General features: G+C 46.1%; 5 protein-coding genes across 11 annotated transcripts in view; 3 read left to right on the forward strand and 2 right to left on the reverse strand.

Moving 5' to 3' along the window:
* tmem117 (transmembrane protein 117) overlaps nucleotides 1–18,330 on the reverse strand; it is a 32,639-nt gene extending 14,309 nt beyond the window's left edge. Inside the window, exons 1-3 of one of the 4 annotated variants that reach the window (XM_057051702.1) lie at nucleotides 18,018–18,330; nucleotides 16,711–17,013; nucleotides 239–371 (exon numbers count right to left, since the gene is read on the reverse strand). In XM_057051702.1, the coding sequence (XP_056907682.1) occupies nucleotides 239–371; nucleotides 16,711–17,013; nucleotides 18,018–18,090 (509 nt within the window). In that variant the 5' untranslated portion in view covers nucleotides 18,091–18,330. Of the gene's footprint in view, nucleotides 1–238; nucleotides 372–16,710; nucleotides 17,014–17,826; nucleotides 17,976–18,017 lie in introns of those variants that run through there. The other 3 variants (XM_057051704.1, XM_057051703.1, XM_057051705.1) reach the window with 3 other exon arrangements.
* On the forward strand, nucleotides 6,072–9,986 carry LOC130536086 (twinfilin-1-like). Of its 2 annotated transcripts, none has more exons than XR_008953271.1 (5): nucleotides 6,072–6,308; nucleotides 8,785–8,865; nucleotides 8,953–9,131; nucleotides 9,563–9,658; nucleotides 9,759–9,986. XR_008953271.1 is itself a non-coding variant. In XM_057051710.1 (5 exons), the coding sequence occupies exons 1-5, from the start codon at nucleotides 7,126–7,128 to the stop codon at nucleotides 9,813–9,815; spliced, it is 438 nt and encodes a 145-aa protein (XP_056907690.1). In that variant the 5' UTR covers nucleotides 7,002–7,125; the 3' UTR covers nucleotides 9,816–9,986. The 2 variants fall into 2 exon arrangements, 1 of the variants encoding a protein (XP_056907690.1); XM_057051710.1 differs by lacking the exon at nucleotides 6,072–6,308 and adding an exon at nucleotides 7,002–7,150.
* LOC130536087 (twinfilin-1-like) lies at nucleotides 11,844–16,466 on the forward strand. The gene is made up of 6 exons (XM_057051711.1): nucleotides 11,844–12,607; nucleotides 14,358–14,429; nucleotides 14,517–14,695; nucleotides 15,114–15,209; nucleotides 15,310–15,381; nucleotides 16,225–16,466. The coding sequence occupies exons 1-5, from the start codon at nucleotides 12,583–12,585 to the stop codon at nucleotides 15,373–15,375; spliced, it is 438 nt and encodes a 145-aa protein (XP_056907691.1). The 5' UTR covers nucleotides 11,844–12,582; the 3' UTR covers nucleotides 15,376–15,381; nucleotides 16,225–16,466.
* A 61-nt stretch (nucleotides 18,331–18,391) lies between the features above and the next one.
* On the forward strand, nucleotides 18,392–23,802 carry LOC130536085 (twinfilin-1-like). The gene is made up of 10 exons (XM_057051709.1): nucleotides 18,392–18,439; nucleotides 18,833–18,929; nucleotides 19,835–19,915; nucleotides 20,001–20,179; nucleotides 20,683–20,778; nucleotides 20,877–20,981; nucleotides 21,571–21,696; nucleotides 22,104–22,254; nucleotides 22,355–22,476; nucleotides 22,661–23,802. The coding sequence occupies exons 1-10, from the start codon at nucleotides 18,407–18,409 to the stop codon at nucleotides 22,886–22,888; spliced, it is 1,218 nt and encodes a 405-aa protein (XP_056907689.1). The 5' UTR covers nucleotides 18,392–18,406; the 3' UTR covers nucleotides 22,889–23,802.
* Nucleotides 23,803–23,804: 2 nt separating this feature from the next.
* Nucleotides 23,805–26,451, reverse strand: irak4 (interleukin-1 receptor-associated kinase 4). 3 transcript variants are annotated; one of them, XM_057051706.1, is made up of 11 exons: nucleotides 26,100–26,451; nucleotides 25,845–26,035; nucleotides 25,617–25,772; nucleotides 25,381–25,541; nucleotides 25,250–25,314; nucleotides 25,051–25,165; nucleotides 24,867–24,976; nucleotides 24,537–24,723; nucleotides 24,311–24,373; nucleotides 24,041–24,205; nucleotides 23,805–23,897 (listed from the first exon to the last, which is right to left on the reverse strand). In XM_057051706.1, the coding sequence occupies exons 1-11, from the start codon at nucleotides 26,258–26,260 to the stop codon at nucleotides 23,844–23,846; spliced, it is 1,428 nt and encodes a 475-aa protein (XP_056907686.1). In that variant the 5' UTR covers nucleotides 26,261–26,451; the 3' UTR covers nucleotides 23,805–23,843. The 3 variants fall into 3 exon arrangements, with proteins under 3 accessions (XP_056907686.1, XP_056907687.1, XP_056907688.1); XM_057051707.1 differs by having other exon boundaries at nucleotides 25,890–26,035; nucleotides 26,100–26,450; XM_057051708.1 differs by having other exon boundaries at nucleotides 26,105–26,442.
* Nucleotides 26,452–26,714: the final 263 nt, after the last annotated feature.

Genomic DNA, 26,714 nt, shown 5'->3' on the forward strand with positions numbered 1-26,714 from the left:
GTTTTCACCTGATCTCTGGCTACTGAGGGTGATCGCTCAGGATTTACTTCCCTTCGCCCGCCTGTCCATAGCTGTGATTTAAAGCCTGGGATGATTATTCCGACTGGGATTGAATCTCTGTTCGGGAGAGACCTTCGGATCAATCACGTCGGGAAAAGAGGAGCAGCAGAGCGGCTCTGACAGCAGAGAGACGGACGGGAAGCGGAGGGTGGGAGGCGGGAGAGACTGAGTGGCTTACTTCATGTTCCCAGCCATCAGCAGGAAAAGATTGTAGATGTGTGAGAAGATGAAGAGGACGAGGATGGTGCTGAAGAACATGGTCATCCAGGAGCCATGATCCTCCCGGAACATTTTCAGGCGCAGGTATCGACCTAAAGGGAGCGTGAAAAGGACACTGCTGTCAGTGGGGGGTTCAACCTGCTGACGTGCAGCAGCACAACGGATGGAAAATTAAAGTAAATAAACGAGTCACATTGATCAATATTGTCCCACACTGCCCTTTAGGCATTAAAAATGAAGATTAAAGACCACAGTGAGGTCACTATTAAAGAATTTCCTTAAAAACCTGATAATACACCCCCTGCATGCGTCCGTTGCAAATGCTAATATTGACTATTTTGACAAATATTTGTGAGCGGTTCTGGAGTCAAATTACAGGGGGGAAAAATGTTTCCGTGGCAGAGCATGAGATTGGATTCAAATTGACGACACAGTGGCAGCAGCTTGTCCTCTGGCAGCGGCAGGAATCATGGAGGCAACGCGCATTATTATGTGGCGGTTAGCTTAGCCTTTCAGCTCCGCCGCCGCTTATCAGCCGACACAAAGACACGTTTGGCTGCTCTACACACTAATCTGGAGCCCCAACTGAGAGGCTCACACGAGTGGGTAAATAAAGCGTTGCATAAGAACGAGCCGGAATGGGATGTCTGGAAAACATCACGTGTGATGCAATTAGGTGCGCGGAATGTAAATCCATGACATGATCTACTGCTACATAAATCTGCCTGCTTCTCTCCGAGCGTCTTTATGACCTGGATCATTAGGGATTTGCATTATTCAGATACAATACAGCCCACTGAATTTTTAATAAAGTTAGAGAATGGGCTTGATCGTCTTGAGTTATCAGGGTCAATTATATTAAGGGAGCTGGGAACAAAGAGTCCAACATTCCCAGAAGGCATCCGAAAGCATCATTTTCACCATGTCACCTACGTCAAGGACACCTGACAAACTGGTTGTGACAGCCTGTTTGGAAGCCTGGACACACACACTGTACCTGTATTTGTACTGCTTTTATATTGCTCTCTTAAACACACACACACACACACACACACACTCACACACGCAAACGCTTTGACTTCAAGGCGCTCCCTCCGTTTGGGCTCCACGAGCTGTGATCCAGCGCCAGGAGCGTCCATCTTCCCAGGAACAACTCTTTGTTTGTCTCTCCTCCAGCTCACTCAGCATCCCTTTGAGTTACGGCTCCTCAGAGAGCTCATTGTGTCCACACACACACACACACGCACACACACACACAGAGTAAAGCAGAATGCTCCATTTATTTTCTCATTACCGCCCGCCTACTTTATTCTCCAGTCGTTTTACATGCTGTTCAGTCTCGCTTTCTTCACTCTTAGTTTCCCCACTGCGAGCGCACAAAGACGTTGGGGTAAAGGTCTTCGCCGAGTCAATAAGCGAGTTTCGCCAGGCGGTTGAAACCCTCACGCTGAGTTGGCAGCTATGATTATTTACCCATCAGACCCTTGTGGGGAGGGAAAAGATTCTGATTAATATCAATTAAAAGCTCAACATTTTTTAAACTGTGGTGCAACAGCAGAGTGGCCTCCTGTGAGGCCACGCCATATGTCTTCTTCTGTGGTATTTCAAAGCTCATCACAGATGCATAATTGAATTGACTTGCATGGATGAACTTAATTGCCTCGGATGCCAATGAGCCCTGCCTGAGATGTAGGAGCGCGGTGAGTGTATCGGACTTGTAGGCGGCTCTGCCGTCCCCTCGACCAGCCACACAGGCGAGATTTAACCAGGAGGTGATTCAGGACCTTTGAGCCAAGTCATTTGAGTCCCAACACCTCCCACTGATGGAGAAGCCCTGATAAGAGGTGATTCATGAGAGCTGTCGAGCAGGACGCCCCGGCCCTGCGGGGGCCCGAGGCAGCCACAACATGAACACACACACACACACTAAACCACAGAAGACAGGAGAGCAAACGCTTATCTCTTATTCCGCTTTCTCACGTGCAAACTTGAGGCCACTCACAGATCTTATCTCCCGAAATGGCGCTAAACGTTGAATACTAATTTCGACAGTTTGTCATATCTCAGCGGTCTGAAATGAAATCATCTCCACCATCTTCTGTCTCCTCAGGAGGGTTCCAAGTGGGAACCAATCCTGAACCAGTGTCTCCATCTAGTGTTGACACGCCAACACACCTGTGTGCTGCTCACACTCCTGCTCACTTTCTCTCCATCAGAAACCTCCCGACATTGTTTTGTTTTTTATCACGCGCAATAATTCAGCGATGCTCGGATTCATTAAATCAACCAGCAGGAACACACACACAGGAGCCACGGTGGCAGAAACACGGTCCAATATGTAAACCTTCGCCAAAGCACACACACACACACACACACAACACACACACACACACACCCCGTGGTGAGCAGTTATTTACGTCTGTCAGATGTTTTCCCATTGATTTGATTTAGTCTTCTGGCAGACCTAGTCAAACAGTCAGATGGGCTGGGGGGATGCGAGCGCGCACATGTGTGTGTGTGTGTGTGTGTGTGTGTGTGTGTGTGTGTGTGTCTGTGTGTCCATGGCTGGTGGACAGAATTGGAGGCAAGCTGAGGCGTGATGACTGTCTCTTTTTACTATAAAGCAGCTCCTCAACAGGGAAGACACGGTTGAAATAGGCAAGAGTAATTCCTATTGTGCCTTTAAATAACACAATATTCAACATGAGGTTGAGGAATTTAAACAAATTAGTAATAATAGATTACATACATATATACATGCATATATAGTGAAGCAGCTATACCATTATTATTACATATGATGCTATATGTAATATTACTCTGGCGGCACATACGTAAGAGAAAAATTTGGATGAATTAAAAATTTGTTGGAATAGATAAAGTGGTCTAAATCGATTTAAAAGAGATGCAAAGTGAGCGGGACTTTGGCTCCCCCTGCTGTCAACCTGCGGTAGCCCGTCCATCCGTCCCTCCACCCCACCCTTTTCATCTCGCTGAGTAGACGGTGCTAACCACTGCCCCAGCCTAGCCGCCATTAAAAACACCCAAACTCCTTCCATTGCAGCCACTGCTTTACATCCCAGATGCTGTAACTCAATCCAGAAATATTGAGCTTCATTGCAGAGCAGAGGGAGTACAAAAACAGGTCTCCATTCATCGCACATCTGTCGGTCAAAGGAGCCGCACTTCAGCCAGATTCCAGTGTGTAAATATTCTGGAGCTACTAAGTGTGTGGATAATAAATCACAGGTGGGAAGTGACAACACAAGTGGCTCCGTGGGGAGGCCGCAGCACCTAAAGTGGGCCATGGAGATCTGGGACTGTGCCAGAGTCTGTAATTCACCTGTTCCAGGAGGCCTCTCGTGTCATTACCATTTTATTACTGTGGCATGACCAATGAATCATCCATTTCAGCTCAACAAGCTGCTTCTGTCCTTGTTTGCTAGCTGGTTTATTACATTAGTCCTAAAACAAATGATGCTTTGTAATGCTTTCGCATATATGTTGACGTTCTGAGGACCGCCAGCGGCCTGAATAATTCACCCTATAATCCCGCAGATGAACATTTTTCGATCTAAAAAGCTCCTCACTGCTGGCACGGCCATCCACGGAGCTTCACGGTCTCTTCTTTATGCCTTGCTGCTATTCTGCAGACATAAATAAATCAGCCGAGCTAAGAGGGGCCGTCAGTATTTGACTGAATATAAATGCTGGTAATAACATGCAAAGTAGCTCCTAATCCAGTTACAACAGCACTCTGTTGACTCACAATTACCCTTCAATTTACCTTTTTAGGAGCAGCAAAGCCTTGGAGAGAGAGGTGAATATATTACATTAATACGGGGAATAAAGCAGGATGTGAGGGAAATGAGGATTTCAGGTTTCCATTATAGAGAAGGTCCATGAGAAGTTTACTGTAGCAGCTGTAGCAGAGAAGAGTGCTACAATAAACTGACGAGGGCAGGCATTATGGTTGTTGTATAGGATTCCTGGTCTTTGAGAAAATTCTAAAAAGGAAACAAAAATCAGAAATTACCAGCAGGACCTTTGGGATTCTTTAAAGTGGATTCATCTCGAGCTCATACAGACTGAAAACCTCCCTTGAACTGCGCTTTGATACAAACACATGATAACATCCAGAACTATCTTTAAATAACCAGAAGCTGTTGGCGTCTCCGTTGGAGAGCGCACCACCAAAAACCAGAAATGGTCTCATTCATCACAAAATCGGGGGATAAATCAACTTTAAAACATCCCCCATTCATTGTTAAATCCAGTACTTTGGGCCCAAATGATTGGTTTGGAATCAGGTTCTGTTATAAGCCCTAAATGTTGCTTTACAGGTTTTCTAGCACACTTCACTCACAGGACTCCTTACGAGTGAAAATAAGGGGCAGGTGTGCTGCCAGCACTGGTGCACACTGGGTAATGTAGTTTGGTCATCAGAGTATCTAATGGCAGCGAGTGTCCTGCACAATATTTGCAGTACCAAGGTTCGGCCAGCAGGGGTTTGGTATAAAGCTCAGAGGTGCTTCCTCGGCCCAGTTCACTTCACCTGATCAGCTGCACTGTCCGACCAACACCGCAATGTTTGCACAAATGGCTCTTCCGGGTAACTGCTTTTCTTTGGCTTCCATGTGTGCCGTTCTTGTGTATTTGGTGGACGTTAGTTCATGCGCAGAGAAGCAAGCGTCAAGTCTGCGCCCAGATATCGTGAAGTGACATGTGATCGGTGCAAGGACGAGGACGAGGACAGCAGGACCGGGGACCACTTGAGCAGACAGGAGACGGCAGCACCACACCTGCGATTCTCCACCAGGCACACCATCAGGCGTGGACCCGAGTGGCGTCCCAATTAGGAGTAAATAGGATTTTCCTGTTGGTTTGGATGTGCTCTAGGCTCCAGCTGGCTGACGTTCCAATTAGGAGTAAAGAGGAGAAACTTTTCTACCACTTTAAAGACAGCTGGCTCTCACCATCCAAGGAACTGGAGCGCTCCCTTCATCTTGGTGCCTTTTTATTAAGGTCACAGTACCCCACATTAGACGACCATCTCCACCACTGTGCTGTTTCCTCTCTGGAACCCGGTACTCGCAGCGACAGCAGGGCTCTGGGCCGAGTGGTGCGCGCTTCCACAGCAGTAGCGCGTCCTCGGTCCAATTAGAGTCCAATTAAATGCAACAAATCTGCAGCAGCCGCTAAAGAGTGCAGAGTTTTAAGAGTAGGCGTCAGTCTCGCAGGAACAATGTTGCTTTTTGTTTGTTTGAAAGCCGCCAATGTTGGTTTAATAAAAGTGACTGTTGCCTGTTTTTTTTTTGTTTTTATTTTTTTTTTCCTGTCCGACTATAAACATGTGACACAAGATGTGTGATAGTTTATGCATACTATAATAATCATCATTAGCTGTATGGTCATATGATGTGTGTCTAGAGGTGCACTAATTTGGGGACTTATTCTGAGAATAACTCAAAGAGTGATGCTTTCACAAAGCTGCACACGGCCTTGGGTGGCTGAATGGAACAGTACAGGTGGCTCCCAAACCCCCAAATGTTCTCATTGATCCCAATCTATCCTGACATATGATGTCATCCAGACAAAATGAGTTAATGGAACAAGAACACATTAGCAGAGAGCCTTTCTGGGGGTTCTGGTCCAGAGGCAGCGGTGCACGTACAGTATATCTAGGAAAGAAAGAGGTACGGCGCAGTCTCAAAGTAGAACTGTTGGCTGAATTTGGGGCTATTTCTGTGTGTGTGTGTGTGTGTGTGTGTGTGTGAGAGAGAGAGTGTGTGAGTGAGGGATTCAAGTGTTTGCAAAAAGAGCGAGCATGTTCAGTTTGTTAGGAGGGACTGCTGAAATGACCTGCGAGGCAGTAAAAATAAATCACTCGCTTCCATCCTGAAGGGCTCCCACTGCTGCCTGCACCCCAGAGAGCTGGGCAGCATCAGAACCCAGCTCAGGGAGGGACACAAGGTGGGCCAGTGTGATGGATCTATTCTAGCTCACACCAGTATCCTGGCCTGGGTGATGTAAGCAGTTAATACCAGCCTCACAGCTTTCCTCTCCAACACACTCTGTCCTTTTTCTTCAATGCTCAGCGCCCAACAATGTGTTCGTGCACGTGAACACACACTATGGGTCCCAATGGTTTATGCCGTGCATTAGTACCTGGATGCAGGGTGAGCTGCACTCGGCTCTGATCCAGATAAACCTCCCTGACAGCCCACTAAAATCTAGGAAAGGACACATCAGCGATGCTGTTTACGATCAATCACTGGTGAGAAAACTGCTGAAGCAGCACAGATTTACGATATTAGTGATGAAATCACAAAAATGCCGAACGCACTCCCACGGTCAAGACTTTGAGAGGCCTCTCTTGGTTGTCACACGATCCACCTCGTACTCTGAACGGCAATATGAATAAATAAGACTAAGAGACTTGGAAGTGGATCAAATAATTCCAGTTAAGCTTGTTTGTTACCCTGACATTGATGTCAGGGAAACAGACAAGCTTAACTGGAATTATTTGATTGTCACAACTTGAACCTGAGGTAGATGTGACAGATCTGACATTGTCAAAATGATGAATCTTATCTGTTGAAATTGGGACTCACACCTGACCTCCAATCAAAATCTACACATTGGCTGATTGTTGGCTACTGTGATCATACTCACGTATCTGAATAGTTTTACCTGACTTGTGGTGTGATTTGAGAATGTCATTGGTCCAGATGTTGGTAACGATACAATGTGGGCGTGTCTTGTCGCTGTAGTTCCCTTCCTGCATTTCTGCTCTGGTTTCGCCTTGATCAGCTGCACTGACCCGTCTCTCCGAAGAAAACCATCATGTTTGAAGGAATGGATGTTCAAGGTAGCTGCATTTCTTTGGCTTTGGAGTCTAAAGTTCTTGAGCATTTGTCTGATTGGTTATTTGGTGGCAAGATGAGCGTTGGTTCATGCACAGAGAAGGAAGCGTCATGTCAGCGCCCAGATATTGTAAAGTGTCTTTTTAGTGTTACGACTGCAGCCCAAATATTTGAGTTTGGGTTCTCTGGGTTTTTGTTTGTTTGTGTATTTCTGTGTGCGAGCAAATGTGCGTTTTGTCGAGCGTCTGATCATTGCTGATGACGAGGTCAGCAGGAGCGGAGGCCACTTAAGCAGGGGGAGGACGGGCTCTCTTAGGGTGTAGCTGGTTGAGAACGACGGGTGTGGTTCTGCCGTCTCCTGACAGCCCGTCCTCCTTGCCAGACGCTTGAGAACGGGCTGCCACCCCAGGGGAGGGGGGTGGCAGGGCGCAGCAGGGTGAGGCAGTGCACAAGCATCCGCGCCGTCCACAAATTGCAAAGCCACCAAACAGGAAGTGATTCTCTTCCTGGCTCTTGTACCCTGCTGGGTGAAGGTGCTGTAGGCTGCAGTTGTATCTGTATCAATGCAGCTGTCAGAGTTTCACCATAAATACCTGACTGACGTTCCAATTAAGAGTAAATAGGACAAGAAAAATCACACTTTTCTACCACTTTCAACACAGCCGGCTCTCGCCATCATGGAATTGGGGATCTCCCTTCATCTTAGTGCCTTTTCATTAAGGTCACAGTACCCCACCGGCCTAATATCCCATAGCTCGGGACACTGGGACACCACATCGCACAATGCTTACACAATCATCTGCACCATTGTGCCATTTTCACTCTGGAACCCGGTACTCTCTATCCTATTGGACGTGACAAGATGACAGGTGTAATGGCAACAGGGCTCTGGGCCAACAATAGCATGTACATATATAAATATATATAAATTATATATATATATATATATAATTAAAGTCTAGCAGGATCACATTTTTTTGTATGTTATTTATGATCTGAAAGCCACCAATGTTGATACACATGGTTTAAAAAGGTGACCATAAGCCCTAGTTTTTCCTGTAAGGTTGGAAAAGATAATAACATAAATCATGTGATAAATTGTGCATATTATTATAATAATAGTTAGCAGTATTATCAGATTGTATGTTCATAGCAGTGCACGGATTTGGGGACTCCTCTGAGAGTAGGGACAGAGAGGAGTGAGGAACAGAAGGTTCTCGGTTCGAGCCCCGGTGCGGACAAAACTTTGGAGGTGTTCTGGTAGTCGTGGGAGGATACTTTCAGAGCACCACCGAGGTACCCTTGAGCAAGATACTAAACTGGAGTCTCATCCAGAGGTGTACCCTGCCTTCACCCATATGCAGATAGAATGCAGCACTTACCCCCCCCCCCCCCCCATGATTCCAAAAGGTCAAGAATAAGAAAAAAGACTGAGAATAATATAAAAAGAGTGAAGCTTTGCATGTTTGCAAAAGAACGTAATTACTTGAGATCTGCCAGTGGGGGGGGTGGTGATATTAGTTTTACCTCAAAATGGGGGGGGCTGGAAACAGTTTGGGAACCACTGGTCTACAGCAGCAAATGACACTGACCTATATTCAGTCGGCTAAATGAGATTAAAATGTCCCTTTTCTTTCAGTGGGGCAGGAGTTGAAGGACCTCTTTGCTAAATTCTTTAATGGAGACAAGTATGGAGTCATCAAAATCATCATTCAGGAAAGTAAGTGGTGCCCCAGTGTCCGTTCCTGGTGGCTGATCAACGTGAGTCCAGTGTGGAAACCTTCTTCACTCCCATGATGTATTGCAGATGAGCTGAGGGTGGGCTCCTTCAAGGAATTCACACAGCCAGGTGATCAAGACATTGAAAGTGCTGTACTGCCGCTCCTGGACGATGACGCAAGCTGCTCCATACTGTACCGGCTGGGTTTCCCCGGTAGCCGGGACTACCTGTGGGTCTATCTGTGCTGGGTCCCGGTCCAGACTCCTGTAAGAACACCAAGACAATGAGGAGCTTTGCTTTTTTCCTTCCTTTTACCTGTATATTTACTTCTTTGTCCTATTTTTGTCTTTTTATTTTGGTAAGGATTTGGAGGGGCATGTTTAGGTTATATTGCTATTTCTATTTAATTTCTCCTAGAAAAAGTAATATGAACCCTTTTGTATTACTTGCATTTCTGCATAAATTACTCATCAACTTTGTTCTGACCTTCATCAATCATAAACAACATTACTGCAGAACTGATTTTATTATTACCTGTCATTATTTGATACTTGGATAATCTCCATTTTCTTTTGTAATATGCTCATCTAGCCTGTGGATACGTGTGTTTGTGTGTTGTTTAAAAGTAAGTTCAAAAAAAGGGGGAAAAAGGCTGAATATGTTTCAAACTAACTTTCCTCAATATTGAATTCAACAGGTGAGAGAGAAAATGACGTATACGGCTTCACGTGATAAACTGATGGAAGAGTTTGGAAGTGGATTAATCTTCAGAGAGTTCAGTCCTGAGACAATGGTCGGTGTCGCCTCTCACATCCCAAAACTGCTTAATAAAACGACATCAGGCGAGTCGGCTCTACTAACTCCGCACCATTATTTTGTTTGTGCCCCCCCAGGAGGAGGTAGTCAGTGGCTTTGAAAGGATCCTGGCTGACTGGCAGAAGAGGAACTGAAGGAGCTAAAACTGGGCGAGATGGAGCAGCTGCAGCTGAGAAAAGCATCACCGAGGACTGAACGCCAAATCAGGGAGGCTGAACGGGCTCTTGGTGCTGTCGGGTTTACAGCCGGTCAGCAAATGATGAAAGAATTAAAAAATAATTAAAAAAAATACAACTTTACCGTCAGAGCTTTGTGTTAAAGTGGATTCATCTCTGAATGCAAAGACTGATCTTAAGATGATCTGAAAAGGTCACGTGACCAGCAATTTTCAACAGAACACAACCTTGAGTGGCTGAATAAACAGGCACAGGTAGCTCCTAAAACCCCGAATAACCTGTCAGGAGATCCCATTCAGCTGGTCCGAATGAGATTTATGAAAAGACACAATAGCGGAGAACATTTGTGTGTACTGGCTGCTTCATTATGGAAGGACTGCAGGAATCACCATTAAATGTGGAAATCTTGCTTTTTAAGGCAGTATATAAATCACTCTTCATCCTACCTGCTCACCAGAGAGCTGGGCAGCTTCAGAATTGGCCAATATTACAAAATGATACTGAAATCTATTTAAATCACAAAAATACAGGACATACTTCCAAGGTCAAACCTTTTTGTGGTCACACAACTTCAAACAAAAACTACAATATTTGACATTCCACAAAATCTGAAGGCTGATCCAGAAGCATAAACCTGAATTTGGAGGCATATTTAGATTCCATCACTTACTTCTCTGTGGAATCTTTATTTATTCAGAGTACGGGGCCCTCTCCTATAATTGCAGATGTTATAATCAAGTCAATAATTGTACAATAATATCCAGACTTGAGTTGAAATACAGAGGTGTGCCCATTGAAGAGAAACCAAGAATGTCCAAGGGGGAGACGAGAATTCCATCACAGACGTCATACTGGGAGAGAGTGCTTCAACTGGCTGTCTTAATGGATCTCCGTCTTTTTGGGGGCACTAAAATGAGTAATGAATCAGTTCATGGCTGTAGACACGCTGGTTTATCGTGAGATTTAAGCTTGGCACCTTTTCAGTCAAAAGTGGTCCACTGAAGATGCCATATTAAGGTCTTTTTTCACTCTGGAACTTGTAAAACTGACAAATGTTTGCAGCCAATAAGAATTGTGAAAGATTTTTGGATGCGGGCGGTAAAAGCACATCTATATACTGTAGGTTCTCATTCAACCAAGAAGTGGCTTCAGTTCTGACCACGTTGGTAGAGTTTCAACTCCCAGCAAACTAAAGTAAGAGTGAGGCTGGACAGATTAGCAATATATTCCCTCCTGTCCTCGGTCATGGAATTTATTGAATACTGTATATACAGGAGAAAAAGGAGCATGCGCCTGTAACACAGGAGTGGACGCACGTCGATTCCAGATGTCAAAACAGCGAAGGTGACGAACGGCGGATCACAAAGCTGCACACGGCCTTGGGTGGCTGAATGGAACAGTACAGGTGGCTCCCAAACCCCCAAATGTTCTCATTGATCCCAATCTATCCTGACATATGATGTCATCCAGACAAAATGAGTTAATGGAACAAGAACACATTAGCAGAGAGCCTTTCTGGGGGTTCTGGTCCGGAGGCAGCGGTGCACGTACAGTATATCTAGGAAAGAAAGAGGTACGGCGCAGTCTCAAAGTAGAACTGTTGGCTGAATTTGGGGCTAATTTCTGTGTGTGTGTGTGTGTGTGTGTGTGAGAGAGAGAGTGTGTGTGAGTGAGGGATTCAAGTGTTTGCAAAAAGAGCGAGCATGTTCAGTTTGTTAGGAGGGACTGCTGAAATGACCTGCGAGGCGGTAAAAATAAATCACTCGCTTCCATCCTGAAGGGCTCCCACTGCTGCCTGCACCCCAGAGAGCTGGGCAGCATCAGAACCCAGCTCAGGGAGGGACACAAGGTGGGCCAGTGTGATGGATCTATTCTAGCTCACACCAGTATCCTGGCCTGGGTGATGTAAGCAGTTAATACCAGCCTCACAGCTTTCCTCTCCAACACACTCTGTCCTTTTTCTTCAATGCTCAGCGCCCAACAATGTGTTCATGTGCACGTGAACACACACTATGGGTCCCAATGGTTTATGCCGTGCATTAGTACCTGGATGCAGGGTGAGCTGCACTCGGCTCTGATCCAGATAAACCTCCCTGACAGCCCACTAAAATCTAGGAAAGGACACATCAGCGATGCTGTTTACGATCAATCACTGGTGAGAAAACTGCTGAAGCGGCACAGATTTACGATATTAGTGATGAAATCACAAAAATGCCGAACGCACTCCCACGGTCAAGACTTTGAGAGGCCTCTCTTGGTTGTCACACGATCCACCTCGTACTCTGAACGGCAATATGAATAAATAAGACTAAGAGACTTGGAAGTGGATCAAATAATTCCAGTTAAGCTTGTTTGTTTCCCTGACATCAATGTCAGGGAATTGCACAACTTGTGATTGCACAACTTGTGATTGCACAACTTGAACCTGAGGTAGATGTGACAGATCTGACATTGTCAAAATGATGAATCTTATCTGTTGAAATTGGGACTCACACCTGACCTCCAATCAAAATCTACACATTGGCTGATTGTTGGCTACTGTGATCATACTCACGTATCTGAATAGTTTTACCTGACTTGTGGTGTGATTTGAGAATGTCGTTGGTCCAGATGTTGGTAACTATACAATGTGGGCGTGTCTTGTCGCTGTAGTTCCCTTCCTGCATTTCTGCTCTGGTTTCGCCTTGATCAGCTGCACTGACCCGTCTCTCCGAAGAAAACCATCATGTTTGAAGGAATGGATGTTCAAGGTAGCTGCATTTCTTTGGCTTTGGAGTCTAAAGTTCTTGAGCATTTGTCTGATTGGTTATTTGGTGGCAAGATGAGCGTTGGTTCATGCACAGAGAAGGAAGCGTCATGTCAGCGCCCAGATATTGTAAAGTGTCTTTTTAGTGTTACGACTGCAGCCCAAATATTTGAGTTTGGGTTCTCTGCGTTTTTGTTTGTTTGTGTATTTCTGTGTGCGAGCAAATGTGCGTTTTGTCGAGCGTCTGATCATTGCTGATGACGAGGTCAGCAGGAGCGGAGGCCACTTAAGCAGGGGGAGGACGGGCTCTCTTAGGGTGTAGCTGGTTGAGAACGACGGGTGTGGTTCTGCCGTCTCCTGACAGCCCGTCCTCCTTGCCAGACGCTTGAGAACGGGCTGCCCCCCAGGGGAGGGGGGTGGCAGGGCGCAGCAGGGTGAGGCAGTGCACAAGCATCCGCGCCGTCCACAAATTGCAAAGCCACCAAACAGGAAGTGATTTCTCTTCCTGGCTCTTGTACCCTGCTGGGTGAAGGTGCTGTAGGCTGCAGTTGTATCTGTATCAATGCAGCTGTCAGAGTTTCACCATAAATACCTGACTGACGTTCCAATTAGGAGTAAACAGGACAAGAAAAATCCCACTTTTCTACCACTTTCAACACAGCCGGCTCTCGCCATCATGGAATTGGGGATCTCCCTTCATCTTAGTGCCTTTTCATTAAGGTCACAGTACCCCACCGGCCTAATATCCCATAGCTCGGGACACTGGGACACCACATCGCACAATGCTTACACAATCATCTGCACCATTGTGCCATTTTCACTCTGGAACCCGGTACTCTCTATCCTATTGGACGTGACAAGATGACGGCACAGCACGCGGTGCCAAAATTTGCGTTTCAGGTGTAATGGCAACAGGGCTCTGGGCCAACAATAGCATGTACATATATAAATATATATAAATTTTATATATAAATTAATAAAATAAGACTTTAAAAGCAAAATAAATGCACCAAATTTGCAGGACATGGACAACACACTGCAGGACTTCAAGAATAGACATTAAAGTCTAGCAGGATCACATTTTTTTGTATGTTATTTATGATCTGAAAGCCACCAATGTTGATACACATGGTTTAAAAAGGTGACCATAAGCCCTAGTTTTTCCTGTAAGGTTGGAAAAGATAATAACATAAATCATGTGATAAATTGTGCATATTATTATAATAATAGTTAGCAGTATTATCAGATTATATTGAGCTGTATGTTCATAGCAGTGCACGGATTTGGGGACTCCTCTGAGAGTAGGGACAGAGAGGAGTGAGGAACAGAAGGTTCTTGGTTCGAGCCCCGGTGCGGACAAAACTTTGGAGGTGTTCTGGTAGTCGTGGGAGGATACTTTCAGAGCACCACCGAGGTACCCTTGAGCAAGATACTAAACTGGAGTCTCATCCAGAGGTGTACCCTGCCTTCACCCATATGCAGATGGGATGCAGCACTTACCCCCCCCCCATGATTCCAAAAGGTCAAGAATAAGAAAAAAAGACTGAGAATAATATAAAAAGAGTGAAGCTTTGCATGTTTGCAAAAGAACGTAATTACTTGAGATCTGCCAGTGGGGGGGGGGGGGTGATATTAGTTTTACCTCAAAATGGGGGGGGCTGGAAACAGTTTGGGAACCACTGGTCTACAGCAGCAAATGACACTGACCTATATTCAGTCGGCTAAATGAGATTAAAATGTCCCTTTTCTTTCAGTGGAGTTGAAGGACCTCTTTAAATTCTTTAATGGAGACAAGTATGGAGTCATCAAAATCATCATTCAGGAAAGTAAGTGGTGCCCCAGTGTCCTTTCCTGGTGGCTGATCAACGTGAGTCCAGTGTGGAAACCTTCTTCACTCCCATGATGTATTGCAGATGAGCTGAGGGTGGGCTCCTTCAAGGAATTCACACAGCCAGGTGATCAAGACATTGAAAGTGCTGTACTGCCGCTCCTGGACGATGACGCAATGTGCTACATACTGTACCGGCTGGGTTTCCCCGGTAGCGAGTACTACCTGTGGGTCTATCTGTGCTGGTTCCCGGTCCAGATTTCTGTAAGAACACCAAGACGCTTTTTTCCTTCCTTTTACCTGTATATTTACTTCTTTGTCCTATTTTTGTCTTTTTATTTTGGTAAGGATTTGGAGGGGCATGTTTAGGTTATATTGCTATTTCTATTTAACTTCTCCTAGAAAAAGTAATATGAACCCTTTTGTATTACTTGCATTTCTGCATAAATTAGTCATCAACTTTGTTCTGACCTTCATCAATCATAAACAACATTACTGCAGAACTGATTTTATTATTACCTGTCATTATTTGATACTTGGATAATCTCCATTTTCTTTTGTAATATGCTCATCTAGCCTGTGGATACATGTGTTTGTGTGTTGTTTAAAAGTAAGTTCAAAAAAAGGGGGAAAAAGGCTGAATATGTTTCAAACTAACTTTCCTCAATATTGAATTCAACAGGTGAGAGAGAGAATGCCGTATTTGTCTTCACGTGCCAAACTGATGGAAGAGTTTGGAAGTGGATTAATCTTCAAAGAGTTAAATCCTGAGACAAAGGTCGGTGTCGCCTCTCACATCCCAAAACTGCTTAATAAAACGACATCAGGCGAGTCGGCTCTACTAACTCTGCACCATTATTTTCTTTGTGCCCCCCCAGGAGGAGGTAGTCAGTGGCTTTGAAAGGATCCTGGCTGACTGGCAGAGGAAGAACGGAAGGCGCTAAAACTGGGTGAGATGGAGCAGCTGCAGCTGAGAAAAGCATCACCGAGGACTGAACGCCAAATCAGGGAGGCTGAACGGGCTCTTGGTGCTGCCGGGTTTACAGCTGGTCAGCAAATGATGAAAAGAGAATAAAAAATCAGAAATCTGCAGAAATTATTGCTATTGGCGGCAGTGAGAGAATCGCTGCCTCAAACCACAAACCAGAGAGCTCAGGGAGGGACAGAAGGTGGGCCAGTGTGATGGATCTGCAGTATACTAGATCACACCAGTATCCTGGCTGGGATGATCGGTTAATACCAGCCTCACAGCTTTCCTCTCCAACACACTCTGTGCACGTGAACACACACTATGGGTCCCAATGGTTTATGCCGTGCATTAGTACCCGGATGCAGGGTGAGCTGCACTCGGCTATGATCCAGATAAACCTCCCTGACAGCCCACTAAAATCTAGGAAAGGACACATCGACGATGCTGTTTACGATCAATCACTGGTGAGAAAACTGCTGAAGCAGCACAGATTTACGATATTAGTGATGAAATCTGCCTATTCCAGGTCTAGAGTGGCGTCTCTTCGGGTCACACAATAGAGCATTTTATACATCCCAGAAGCATAAACATAATCTGGAGGCATTTTTCCGGGTTGAGACAGAAAAGTCCAGAGAGTCAGATAACGAGACCTCTCCTATAATCACAGACATTAATATCAAGTTAATAATGGTACAATGAGGATGGAAAATAATATCCAGATTGAGAGGAATCAAAGGATTATTTAACAGAGAGGAAGTTTATCACAGCCGTCACACTGGGGGAGAGAGTGGTCTTAATGGATCTTTGTCTTTTCTCTTAACAGATTTCGCTTGGACAGTAAAGAAGAATCCACAGTTGGTTGATGGTCTCTGTCTCAAACTGGGTGGTGGGCTTGCTTATTGGGGAAATGGATACGTTTAGGGCTGCAGACATGCTGGTTTGGTTTCCAACACTTTATCTCAGCACCTGTGCTGCACACCAGCCAAAAGGGTAATCTCAAGACACCATATAAAGGTCTTTTTTCACTCTGGAATTTGACATAAATAAATGATCCAAGCAAAGGCAGCTGACATCTCTGGTCATTTGAGTCAAAATATGAGGAGTCTGAAAGATTTATGGGGAGGTAAAGGTTGTCACCCCCACATCACAGGAGCAAAGCCAGCGGCTACGTTAGCCTCGAACGACACAAGGTAGGCGAAACATGGTTCTGGAGCTTCTGGATGCTTTGATTAGTGACAGCCAGGAGAGTAAGAAGGAGGGAGGAAGGCTTCCCCATCATCACTGCTGAATGATCGTGTACGTGACTTACCAAAGAGCTGGCGGTGGAATATGAACTTCCCGGCCAACAGGCCGGTGATGATGGCCAGTATCCAACACACCACTTTCAGGATGTTCCACCCGAGGCCTGGGTACTTGTTAAAGAGGAAGGAGAAGCAGTTGCCCACCACGATCATGCGCGCCTCCGTCTGGCTGTGTGAGACGGGGTCTTCGGCGAAGATGAGGAAGTTGAAGAAGGTCACAAGGTACGCCACGATGAGCCGTGACCACGGGTGCTGGAAGTAATAGCGAAAGCGGGCATCTATTTCCATCCTGCTGAGCCCACCCAACACACCTGGCATTGTGAGAAAGTGAAAGAGAAAGTGTTTCTGTCAGTCACGCTGTATAATGAACAAGCCAGATTAGAGATTAGATCTGAAAATCCCTCAGATTAGTGGTGGGAGTATAAGTAAGGCTTTGTTCAGATTGGCTTTACCCTGAAACCTGACAACAGTAAAGACGCACTTCACCGTTCATTCTGAAAAGATCACCAGGAAAAGGCTGTTCATGACATTCCACCCATGAACAAATAGATCCAACGCTATAATCTCTCAGCTCGAGCCGTTTTCCCAGCCCAACACCAAGTCATATAACACCCTCTCATCCCTGGGTCATACCTGAGTAAAGAAGAATTTCAGCTCTCAGCAATAAAACGCTGGCTCCTGAAAGCTTTATCCTCTCAGCCGGTCTGCAGTGCACTCCCCCCCCCCCAGACCAATGAAAGATTAGTCGGCTGATTCGCCCTGAAAGCCCACAAAGCAGCTCTTGAGGAAGCTCCCAACACCCCTCTACCCACCCCGGAACCCCTCCCTGTGGTCTCAACTTCTCCAACAGCTCTCCTAAAAATACCCCAGGGCAGAAAATCTGCATGCAGAGGCTTCAGAAATAGAGCGTGCACTGTATCAACCTGGCTATTAAATTTCAACAGCATCCTTTGGTCATTATGTCACCTTGGCTGCAGCAAAGCTGTTGATTGTGTATTTGTGTAACACACACTCCTGGGAGCCAGGAAACTGTGCACCATGCAGTAAACAGTGTTGCTTATAACTTGAAATCAGCTGTGCTCCTGGTAATGTGAACATTTACAGCAAAATTAAGAAACGCGCACCTGCGAGACGCAAAAGTGGACGCGCATCCTCTCCTACGGACGACAAAACGTCACATCGCAAATCCCCAGAGGAAAGAAAAACAGGCTGGGCTGGAATTATTTGGTTACACAACTTGCGCTGCGCCCGGGCAGATGTGGGACGATGCTTCCCACCTGCCTGCACCTCTGGGGGAGCAGAACGATCGACGCACCTGCCTTCAGCCGGAGCCCCTCTCCTGTCCCATCAAGCTGGCACCGACGCTCTGATGACCCCAGACACGACATGATGGCGTGGGATGGTTGAGGAGGGGTTTGTCCAGCCGACCTGTAGTGTACGCACACCGGGGGCCACCCCCGAAGTCTGCTGCCATCGTGTTAGACCGCACCAACGGTAGTTCAGGCGCGACGTGCCTCGTCAGCAGGTTCCCGACAGACGGTTCAGCTTTTGAGCTGTTATTGTGACGAGGATGCTGTACAAAGGATGGAGATAGCGCGCTGCACGAATAGATTTGGCTTTTAACACAGCGTTTCACTTTAATGTCAAGTTGGAGAGAGTTCACATGCACCACTTCCGCCCCCTTTCAGAATAAGAGGAAGTCGAATGAAATGTACTGTATTCAAAGCCGCTGCCCAGGTAAAAAAAAAATCAGTTTTTACGGTATTTAAAGTATTTTAACAATAATGTTCGTGTCCTACATGAAGTATACTATTTTAAACTTGCTAAAAAAAATTGAAAGTTGAAAAGGTTCTCCTGCCTACATCAACACCACAGAAGCTAATACATGGCAGCCAAAAGGAGCAAACGCCTGACATTGTCAACATTATGATTCTTATTTCTGTTACGTAAATCTGTGGGAATCAATCCTGACCATCGATACATCGACTGGCTGTATATTGGACATAACCCTCATATTCAGATATTTATTCGACTATGTTAAAGCTTAACCTGACTTCTGGTGTGATTTGACAACGTCATGTGAGTTCTGATGTTGTGACGACACATTGTGGGCGTGTCCTGCCGCTGTAGTTCACTTCCTGCTTCTCTGCCCTGGTTTCGCCTGATCAGCTGCACCGAACCATCTGTCCGACGAAAACCACAATGTCTCATCAAACGGGTATTCAAGGTAGCTGCATTTGTTTGGCTTTGGTGTCTCCAGTTCGTGTGCATTTTCCCGTATTGGTAAAACGACGTTTTAGTCGCCGCAACAGTTCATGCAATGAGAAGCTAGCGTCAAGTTAGCTAGCCACTGCTAGCTACAGCCGAGCCCTCGTAATGTGTGATCAGCGGTGCCTTATTTGGTCACTTTTAGATTTATGGCACAAAATCTCGGGCTTGTTAGTCAACGGATGAACCCTTTTCCACATCACCTCGAATCTTCGGTGTGTCCCAAAATGCGACATTAGCCTGCAACACTTTGATTCTTGGCTCAAGGATTAAATTTGCTGAAGCTAGTTCAACCCATTGAATTGATGGGCAATTCCAGAAACTCTTGGCTGGGTAGATCGACCGGTATTCAGACTGTTCTCCACATTGTTCCTCTCAAAAGACTCCAGTAAAACCACAGCACGTCCCAGCTATGTTGTTTGTCATGTTGAAATGAGTGAACACACTTTTGTTACCTCCTATATTCTCGGGATTATTCTTTTAGATTTGTGTGAAAACAAGCAGAATACTCACTTTTCTGTTTAAGACGCACAAAACATGTCTGTAAAATGCATAAAATCTGCCCACATTAACAATTTATTCTTCTATAAAGGATTAAGAGTTGAACATTGGTGAGTCTGCACTTATGTTAGTCGTAATAATCACTAAAAGGTGATATTGTATTTAAAAGCAATCATTCAAGATTATAAATAATTAACCTAGTGCAAAATCAATACCATGGAACCAATTGATTGGCCTAAATGTCACTGATATCAGCGATTTCAGTGTCAAAGATCGTGAATTGGGAGTAATGAAGCGTCCGTGTGTCTGTGGCTGCTTTCTGATGTAACGATGACTAAATTGAAATGTCCCCTATTTTTCCAGCGGGGAACGATGTGAAGGACCTCTTCGCTAATGCCAGGAGTGGAGAGCAGTACCGAGCCTTAAAAATAATCATCGAGGAGGGTAAGTGGCGCCCCGGTTTCCTTTCCCGATGGTTCGTCGATGCGACTCCGCGGCTGAAACTTGTCACTCACGTGTTGTATTGCAGAGCAGCTGAGTGTGGGCTCCTTCAGGGAATCATCACAAGCATGGGACCAAGAGTACGATCGCCTTGTGCTGCCCCTCCTTGATGATGATGTGCCCTGCTACATACTGTACCGGCTGGATTCCACCAACAATCAGGGATATGAGTGGGTCTTCCTGGCCTGGTCGCCGGACCACGCGAGTGTAAGCACGCCGAGCTGATTTTAATGAGCAGCTTTGCTTACGTTTGCTTTGAGGGTCAGCTGGGTGGGGCGGCCAAATCCAAACTCCAGACTTGTACTTAAGTGGAAAAAGTGTAGAAAACATTCATTACATCCTGACCAACCCTCTAAAATCTAAACATTGGTCCTTCCGCCTCACTAAATCTCAGTCATTTGCTGCAAAAAAAAATCCAACCTTTCTGTAGCAAAAGGAAGAAGAATAATGTTCCCACTGCTGAAACCATAAATGTTCTGAAACACTGGCCTTACATTCACTTCCTGCGTTAGTGCAGAGCTTAAAATTCCTGCGTTATGGGCCCAGTGGAACAGGCCGAGACACGTCTGGACGTTGCAAATGCATTCTGCAGCCTATAACAAAACAGAAATATACTTCTTAACTGTTATTTTCCTTGTTTTGTCGCTGCATCGACTGTCAGAATGGCAGCAAATCGATACGTTGGTAACTTTCTTTGATGGTTTCACAAGGTGCGGAATAAAATGCTGTACGCTGCTACCAGAGCCACGCTGAAGAAGGAGTTTGGAGGAGGGCACCTCAAGAATGAGATCTTTGCAACCTCAAAGGTTAGTGTCACCGGTCCCACAACAGAAAACAGGATATGACATCAGCGCTCATGTCTGTTTAGGTGGCCTATAATTGCCTTGTGCTGTTTTTGTGCCAGGATGAGATGTGTCTCAGCGGCTACAGAAAGTTCCTGGCGTCTCAGGCGGCGCCGCTGCCCCTCACCGCTGCAGAAGAGGAACTGAAGCAGATTAAACTCAGTGAGGTACAGACACGCGGCCTCTGCTTCATCTGGCCCAGCTGTTGCAGGGCAGTAACATTAATCTGCAGCTTAGATGGGAGAAAAAGAGGCTTTTAAATATTTAGCATGGCTGTGCATCGGAAGATGTCCGCCTTTTACCAAACAGATGGATGAAAGAGTCGGGAGACTGCTTTGTATGCGCGGCGGCGCCATCGAGGGCTCAGCCGTGTTTGCACGGCATTTTGTTTTGAGGGAACGGGGATCTAAAAATAGACTCGATCATCAGTTTAATCCCCCAGTGCTGCCATTTCTGTGTTTCACCAGGGGCCCTGAGTCACCTGATGCAAGTGTGATTATTACAAATATCATTACTCTAACAGTCTCAAAGTCTTTTATATAATTGTTCCTCTGGAGAAATGTGAGGTTCTGTAAACAAACGTGAGCCTCTCTGTATGTGTGTTCTAGGCCCAGCAGACGCCATATAGGGGGTGAATGTACCACAGAAGTGTATTTGTATAATTGTACATGTTTCATTGTGTCTCTGAGAATATAACGGTCTCGCTCATCACGTCGATCTAAAAGAAATCCAAACGCTCGTTTGTGGTGTGTTCAGGTGCAGACGGACATCAGCGTGGACTCCAAGCACCAGACTCTGCAGGGAGTGGCCTTCCCCCTCCACAGAGACGCTGTTGCTGCACTCAAACGCTACAAAGACAAAATTATCAACTATGTGCAGCTGGTGAGTCCCTGCAGAGTCACCTATGGAGGCGGATTTCTGTTTAATGAGCGTCTGTTTGTCATCCTTCGCTGGCCGAGAAGGTCCGGAGTCGTTCACGCGTTGGCACAAGCCGCTCGATCTCCAAAACAAGGTGTTGATCTTCTCATTGATATTCCGTGGCTTCGTGTCACACGATCGGTGGACAAAGGAATCATTGTGGCGCTAACCCAGCTCTCCCTCGGTCCCCTTTGTTCCTTTTATCCCTCAATGGTGTCATTTAGCGTAAAAACAACAGCCGATTCGGAGCGTGTCGCCCATCTGCGAACGCCCGTCTCCTCCCCGCCGTTGTTCAGGCATTGGTTTATGGCGCGTTCTACCCACATGCAAATCAACAACTCTGTGATAACCTTTCATCTCCCGCTTCAAAGCAAATCGACGCCGACCAGGAATTGATCCACGTGTGCAGCACTGAGCCAACAGAGGTCAAAGACCTGCCGAAGAGGATCCCCAAGGATTCCCCACGCTACCACTTCTTCCTCTACAAACACTCCCATGAAGGCGACTACCTGCAGTCCACAGGTGAGCCGATGGCGTGTGGCCGTGCACGGTTACCACAGGCAGGATTGAATACAGGCTGTGATTAGGTGACTCAGATTAACTTCCTCTAAACTCTCTCCAGTCTTCATCTATTCTATGCCTGGCTACAGTTGCAGCATCAAAGACAGGATGTTGTATTCCAGCTGTAAAAACCATTTGGTGGACTGGGTGGAGGGCGAGCTCAAGCTTCCCATCGATAAAAAGGTAAAACTGAGCAGAAATCAAAGATCAAGTGTTGCGTGGAAGAGAGCTTGGGCGATCCTCGGAAGGATTCCGATGAATTTCCTCTCATTTTCAGGAAGTTAAGCAGCTAATCAGCCCCCTCGATCTAAGCTGTTCATAATGAGCCGGTTCTTTGATCTTCACCCTGTTCTTTGATGTTTCACAGATGGAGATTGACGAGGGCGACGAGCTGACCTCCGACCTCTTGTACGACGAGGTGCATCCCAAGCAGCACGCGCACAAGCAGGCCTTCGCCAAGCCCAAGGGCCCCGCGGGGAAGAGGGGCGGCCGCCGCATCACGCGCCCAGCGGAGGAGGAGAGATTAAAGCACCCGACCACTGGCTCCGCCCCTGGGGGAGGACTTCATATTCAACACGCCCGTTTAAAAGAATAACTTCAAATTGCCACCAAGTTCACAAGAGACGTAACTATGCACGCCAAGGACAACTGAGCAACGCCGCACCTGCGTGTTTCCATTTGTAGCTCGCCGAATGGACGCAGAATTCTGTCCATCAGTACACGTTAACGTTTTAGCCTTTCGGAGGCGGGGCTTTGAAAACCGTCGCCACCCCGAGATGTTAAAAAAACAAAACCGCGACTAACGTGAACTCGCGCCAATTTGATGAAAGTCCCCCGGTTTTAGTCGACATTCTTAAACTCTTAACCTGCATTCCTTAAGTCTGTGTCACGCTGTGGTTTCGTCTTTACGTGTTCCACGTCCGTCTCCTGTCTGCGCACGGTGCTCCGAAGCTAAATATAAACTCAGCCCACCCGTGTCGATCCATTCATTCTGCATTTTATAACCACGGGGGGAAACAAATTTGACTTCTTTTGATATAACTGTGGTTTACATGGAGAAAAAGAAAATCATCTGCTGAGAAACTTATTTTTCTATGCAAGTGCTGTAAATGTACATATTGTAGCCGTGTGATGCTCTATGGGAAACAACGGTCCAGTCTGTTGTGATTTGGTGTCGGTGAGGAAAAGAACCGGGCTTCCAGAAATACCCAGAAACCACCAGTACATCTCATATTTCACCGGGAAGCTGCTCAAACGTTGCTGGTTCCTTTAAAAGGCGGAACCCTTAGAAAGGGAAAACTTGGAGTACCTTGATCTCAGTGTGGCCACATCTGCCGATCTGATATTGGGCAAACTACTAAACCCACCTCATCTTAAAGGGGAAGTCCCTTTGTGCTCATAGTGTCATTACAATGGAGGTTAAAAAACAACAAAAAAAAAGTCCTGTCGGTCTTATTTGTTTTCTTACAGATCTTTCTTTTAATGAAAAAATAAAATATTTAAATCATGTGTTTTATTGTGTCGTCGGGTTGGGGGGGGTGGGACGGGGGTCACTGCTGCTCCAGTGAAATGCTTTTGACAACGCTGCTCAGCTCCAACAGAACCTGCAGCGAGAGGAAAGCTGATGTCAGAACAAAAGTAACGCGGTTTGTTCAAAGCCCGAGCTTAGTCCACGCTGGCTGAGCTGGAATGCATTATGGGATGCCCTTCGGTCCCAAGTCCACACGTGTGTTCTTCCTCGCCACACCTGTTTGCTGACCGGCCGCTGGTTTTTCCTGTCCTGGAGGCAGCTGCAGGCCAATGTGTAGACGCTCTCAGCCTGGCCCAGCTTCACGTCCTCCATCTTTGTGTCCAAGAAGCCCTCAAAGGTCAGCTCCTCGTCTTCGTCCTCTATCGCAGAAGGCACCTCCATCTCGGGAGAGGGAAGAAAAAAAAAGAACTCGAAACAAGCCCGACTAATGAAGTCTAACTTGACAGATCGGCAGTGAACGCCTCTTTGTTTGAGTCGGGTTCTTACCAAGAACTGCGGATCGTGGTTTTCATCGACTGGAGGAAGTCCAGACAGTATTTCTAACAGCACCTGTGGGTCGCAGAGAGATGGGCTCATTCAAAATAACCTCATTAAGCAGCACACCCTAGCTTTAGTCTTACCACCGTGGTGTAATAAGCCCGTCTCCTGAAAGGTCACGCGCGCTTTACAAGGTCAAATACTGTCTGATATGTTCCGCGTTCTGTCAACCTACCACTCCAAAACTGAAGATATCAGATTTAGGCGTGACCTGTCCCCTCAGGGCCTCAGGGGCCATGTACGCACAGGTACCCACAATCCTCTCTGTCTTCATGGTTGTGGACGTCCCCTTGGGAGACGCTCTGGTCAACCCGAAGTCGGAGATTTTTGCCACCAGTTTTTCATCTAACAGGATATTTGCGCTAAACAAAACACAAAATGATTCAGTTGTATTTTATAAATGTGCAAAACCCTAAAAAAGTATTTATAAAAATCCAAGAAAGTCCTCAAACGCAAAATGATGCCTTTAAAAATATCAAAGGTACAGCAGAGAACATTCAGTTACCTTTTTACATCTCTGTGGACGTGGTGGTTCCTGTGTACGAACTCCAAACCGCTCGCTGTCCCTTCAGCTATCAAACACCTCTGTTTCCATGACAACGGAGGAGTGCCTTCCTAAGGTAACGGCAGGAAGGCAGTGAAAGTAAATCTGCAACCAAAGCTGGCATCTGTAGCCAGATGGGGCTTACCAAGCAGGCCAATCGGTCCAGCAGAGACCCGTTGGACATTAGAGGGTAGATCACACACGGGTACTGTCCATCACAGGAGAATCCAACCATGTCCACCAAGTTCTCATGTTGTAACCTGCAGATTATAAAGCACATTAGAAACCTGCTATTGTTACAATGAGTCCCTCAAAAGGAGGACGGAGAGATGATAAAAACCTACACTGTCAGAGTTTGGATCTCCTGGTGGAACTGGATTTGTAGGTCCTCCAGGGACATGTCCTCCACCTGAATGACATCCCATTCGCTGTCACAAAACTCCAAAGTGGGAGACAGAAAACACTTGTCACTTACCGGAATGAGCTTTTTCACCGCAACCAGTTTATGGTTCAGGACGCCTTTGTAGACGGTGCCGAAGCCTCCCTCCCCCAGCCTGCAGCCACCCTCCGATACGGGACGGTCATTAAAGCCGTCCGTGATCTTAATCAGATCGTTGTAGGAGATACTGGAGAAACCTAGAGGGGGATATGTCTGTGAACATTCCCTCCATTGGGACACATGAAAGCATGTGTTTCTCTGTGAGGGCTCACTTGTGGGTTCTGGATCACAACTGTCCAGCTGAATCTGGGTTGGAGCAGAGCTGGGAACTGTCTGCGTCCCTTTGTTGTCCAGCAGTCTGGTTGGAAGAGCGCTGTATGTTTCTGCTGATGGAGGGTCTGGCTGCTGTGCTTCTGCTGGGACGGCATCTTTCAAATCAAACATATGTTTGTGTCTCCCAAAAATGACGTATGCACCATCAAAGAGCCACGCGTACTCACTACAATTAAAAGCAATTTGCATGGCTGTGGTTATCTGGATCATACCAGGCAGCACAATGGCAGCGGCAGCCAGTAACTTGTGGCTCTTCAGAATGTCCACCAGTTCTCCCACTGTGCAGTTGCTGGTGCCCCAGTCAGCCAGCAGCTCCTCCGTGGGGCTTTTACCCTGCGCAACCAGACCTGCAAATCTCCTACAAACAAACAGTTAGAGAGCAATCACGAGTTTATCTACCAAACTATCGCCATCTCTCTTACCTCACTTGATGTTGAGAATATCTAAAATCCCCATTCGGCTTCCGGATGGAGATAATAATCTCTTTCCAACTCTCTTGAGGATCCAAAATACCTGACAGTTGTCGCCTTATACTGTAGCTGAGGTTGCGAATGTAGGTAGCGGAAGTTACCGAATTACTCATTTTTTTTCGAGGATATACAGACAAAAATAAGCTATCAGCAGATCGATGGCATTGTTTAACATTTTACAGAGGCCATACTACTATATACTTAGTTCGATTTTTAGTTTGAAATTAATGTAGATTTCTATTAAAGAGTAGCAAAGTTGGACTTTCCGACATTGAGCAACCGTTCCTAAACGTCACATAGAAGGCGTGTCCCACTCTTAGGTCCCCGCAAGGCGGAAGTAAAACCGTGAAGCTTAATAATAATAATAATTTTTCAAGGTTACAAACTGATACTTTAGTGGCGAGACAATGTTTTATCGTGTAACAACAATGTGGAAAAAAGACACACAAAAATGAAAAGTAACCCTTTAATACAGATTCCACATTCTTTCAAGTGGGTAAAAACACAGTGCCCCCTACTGGACATAGATGAGAATTGCAGAATTACTTTGAGGATATTTTATTCTCC

The sequence above is a fragment of the Takifugu flavidus genome, chromosome 13 (assembly GCF_003711565.1).
Source record: "Takifugu flavidus isolate HTHZ2018 chromosome 13, ASM371156v2, whole genome shotgun sequence".
NCBI lineage: Eukaryota > Metazoa > Chordata > Actinopteri > Tetraodontiformes > Tetraodontidae > Takifugu > Takifugu flavidus.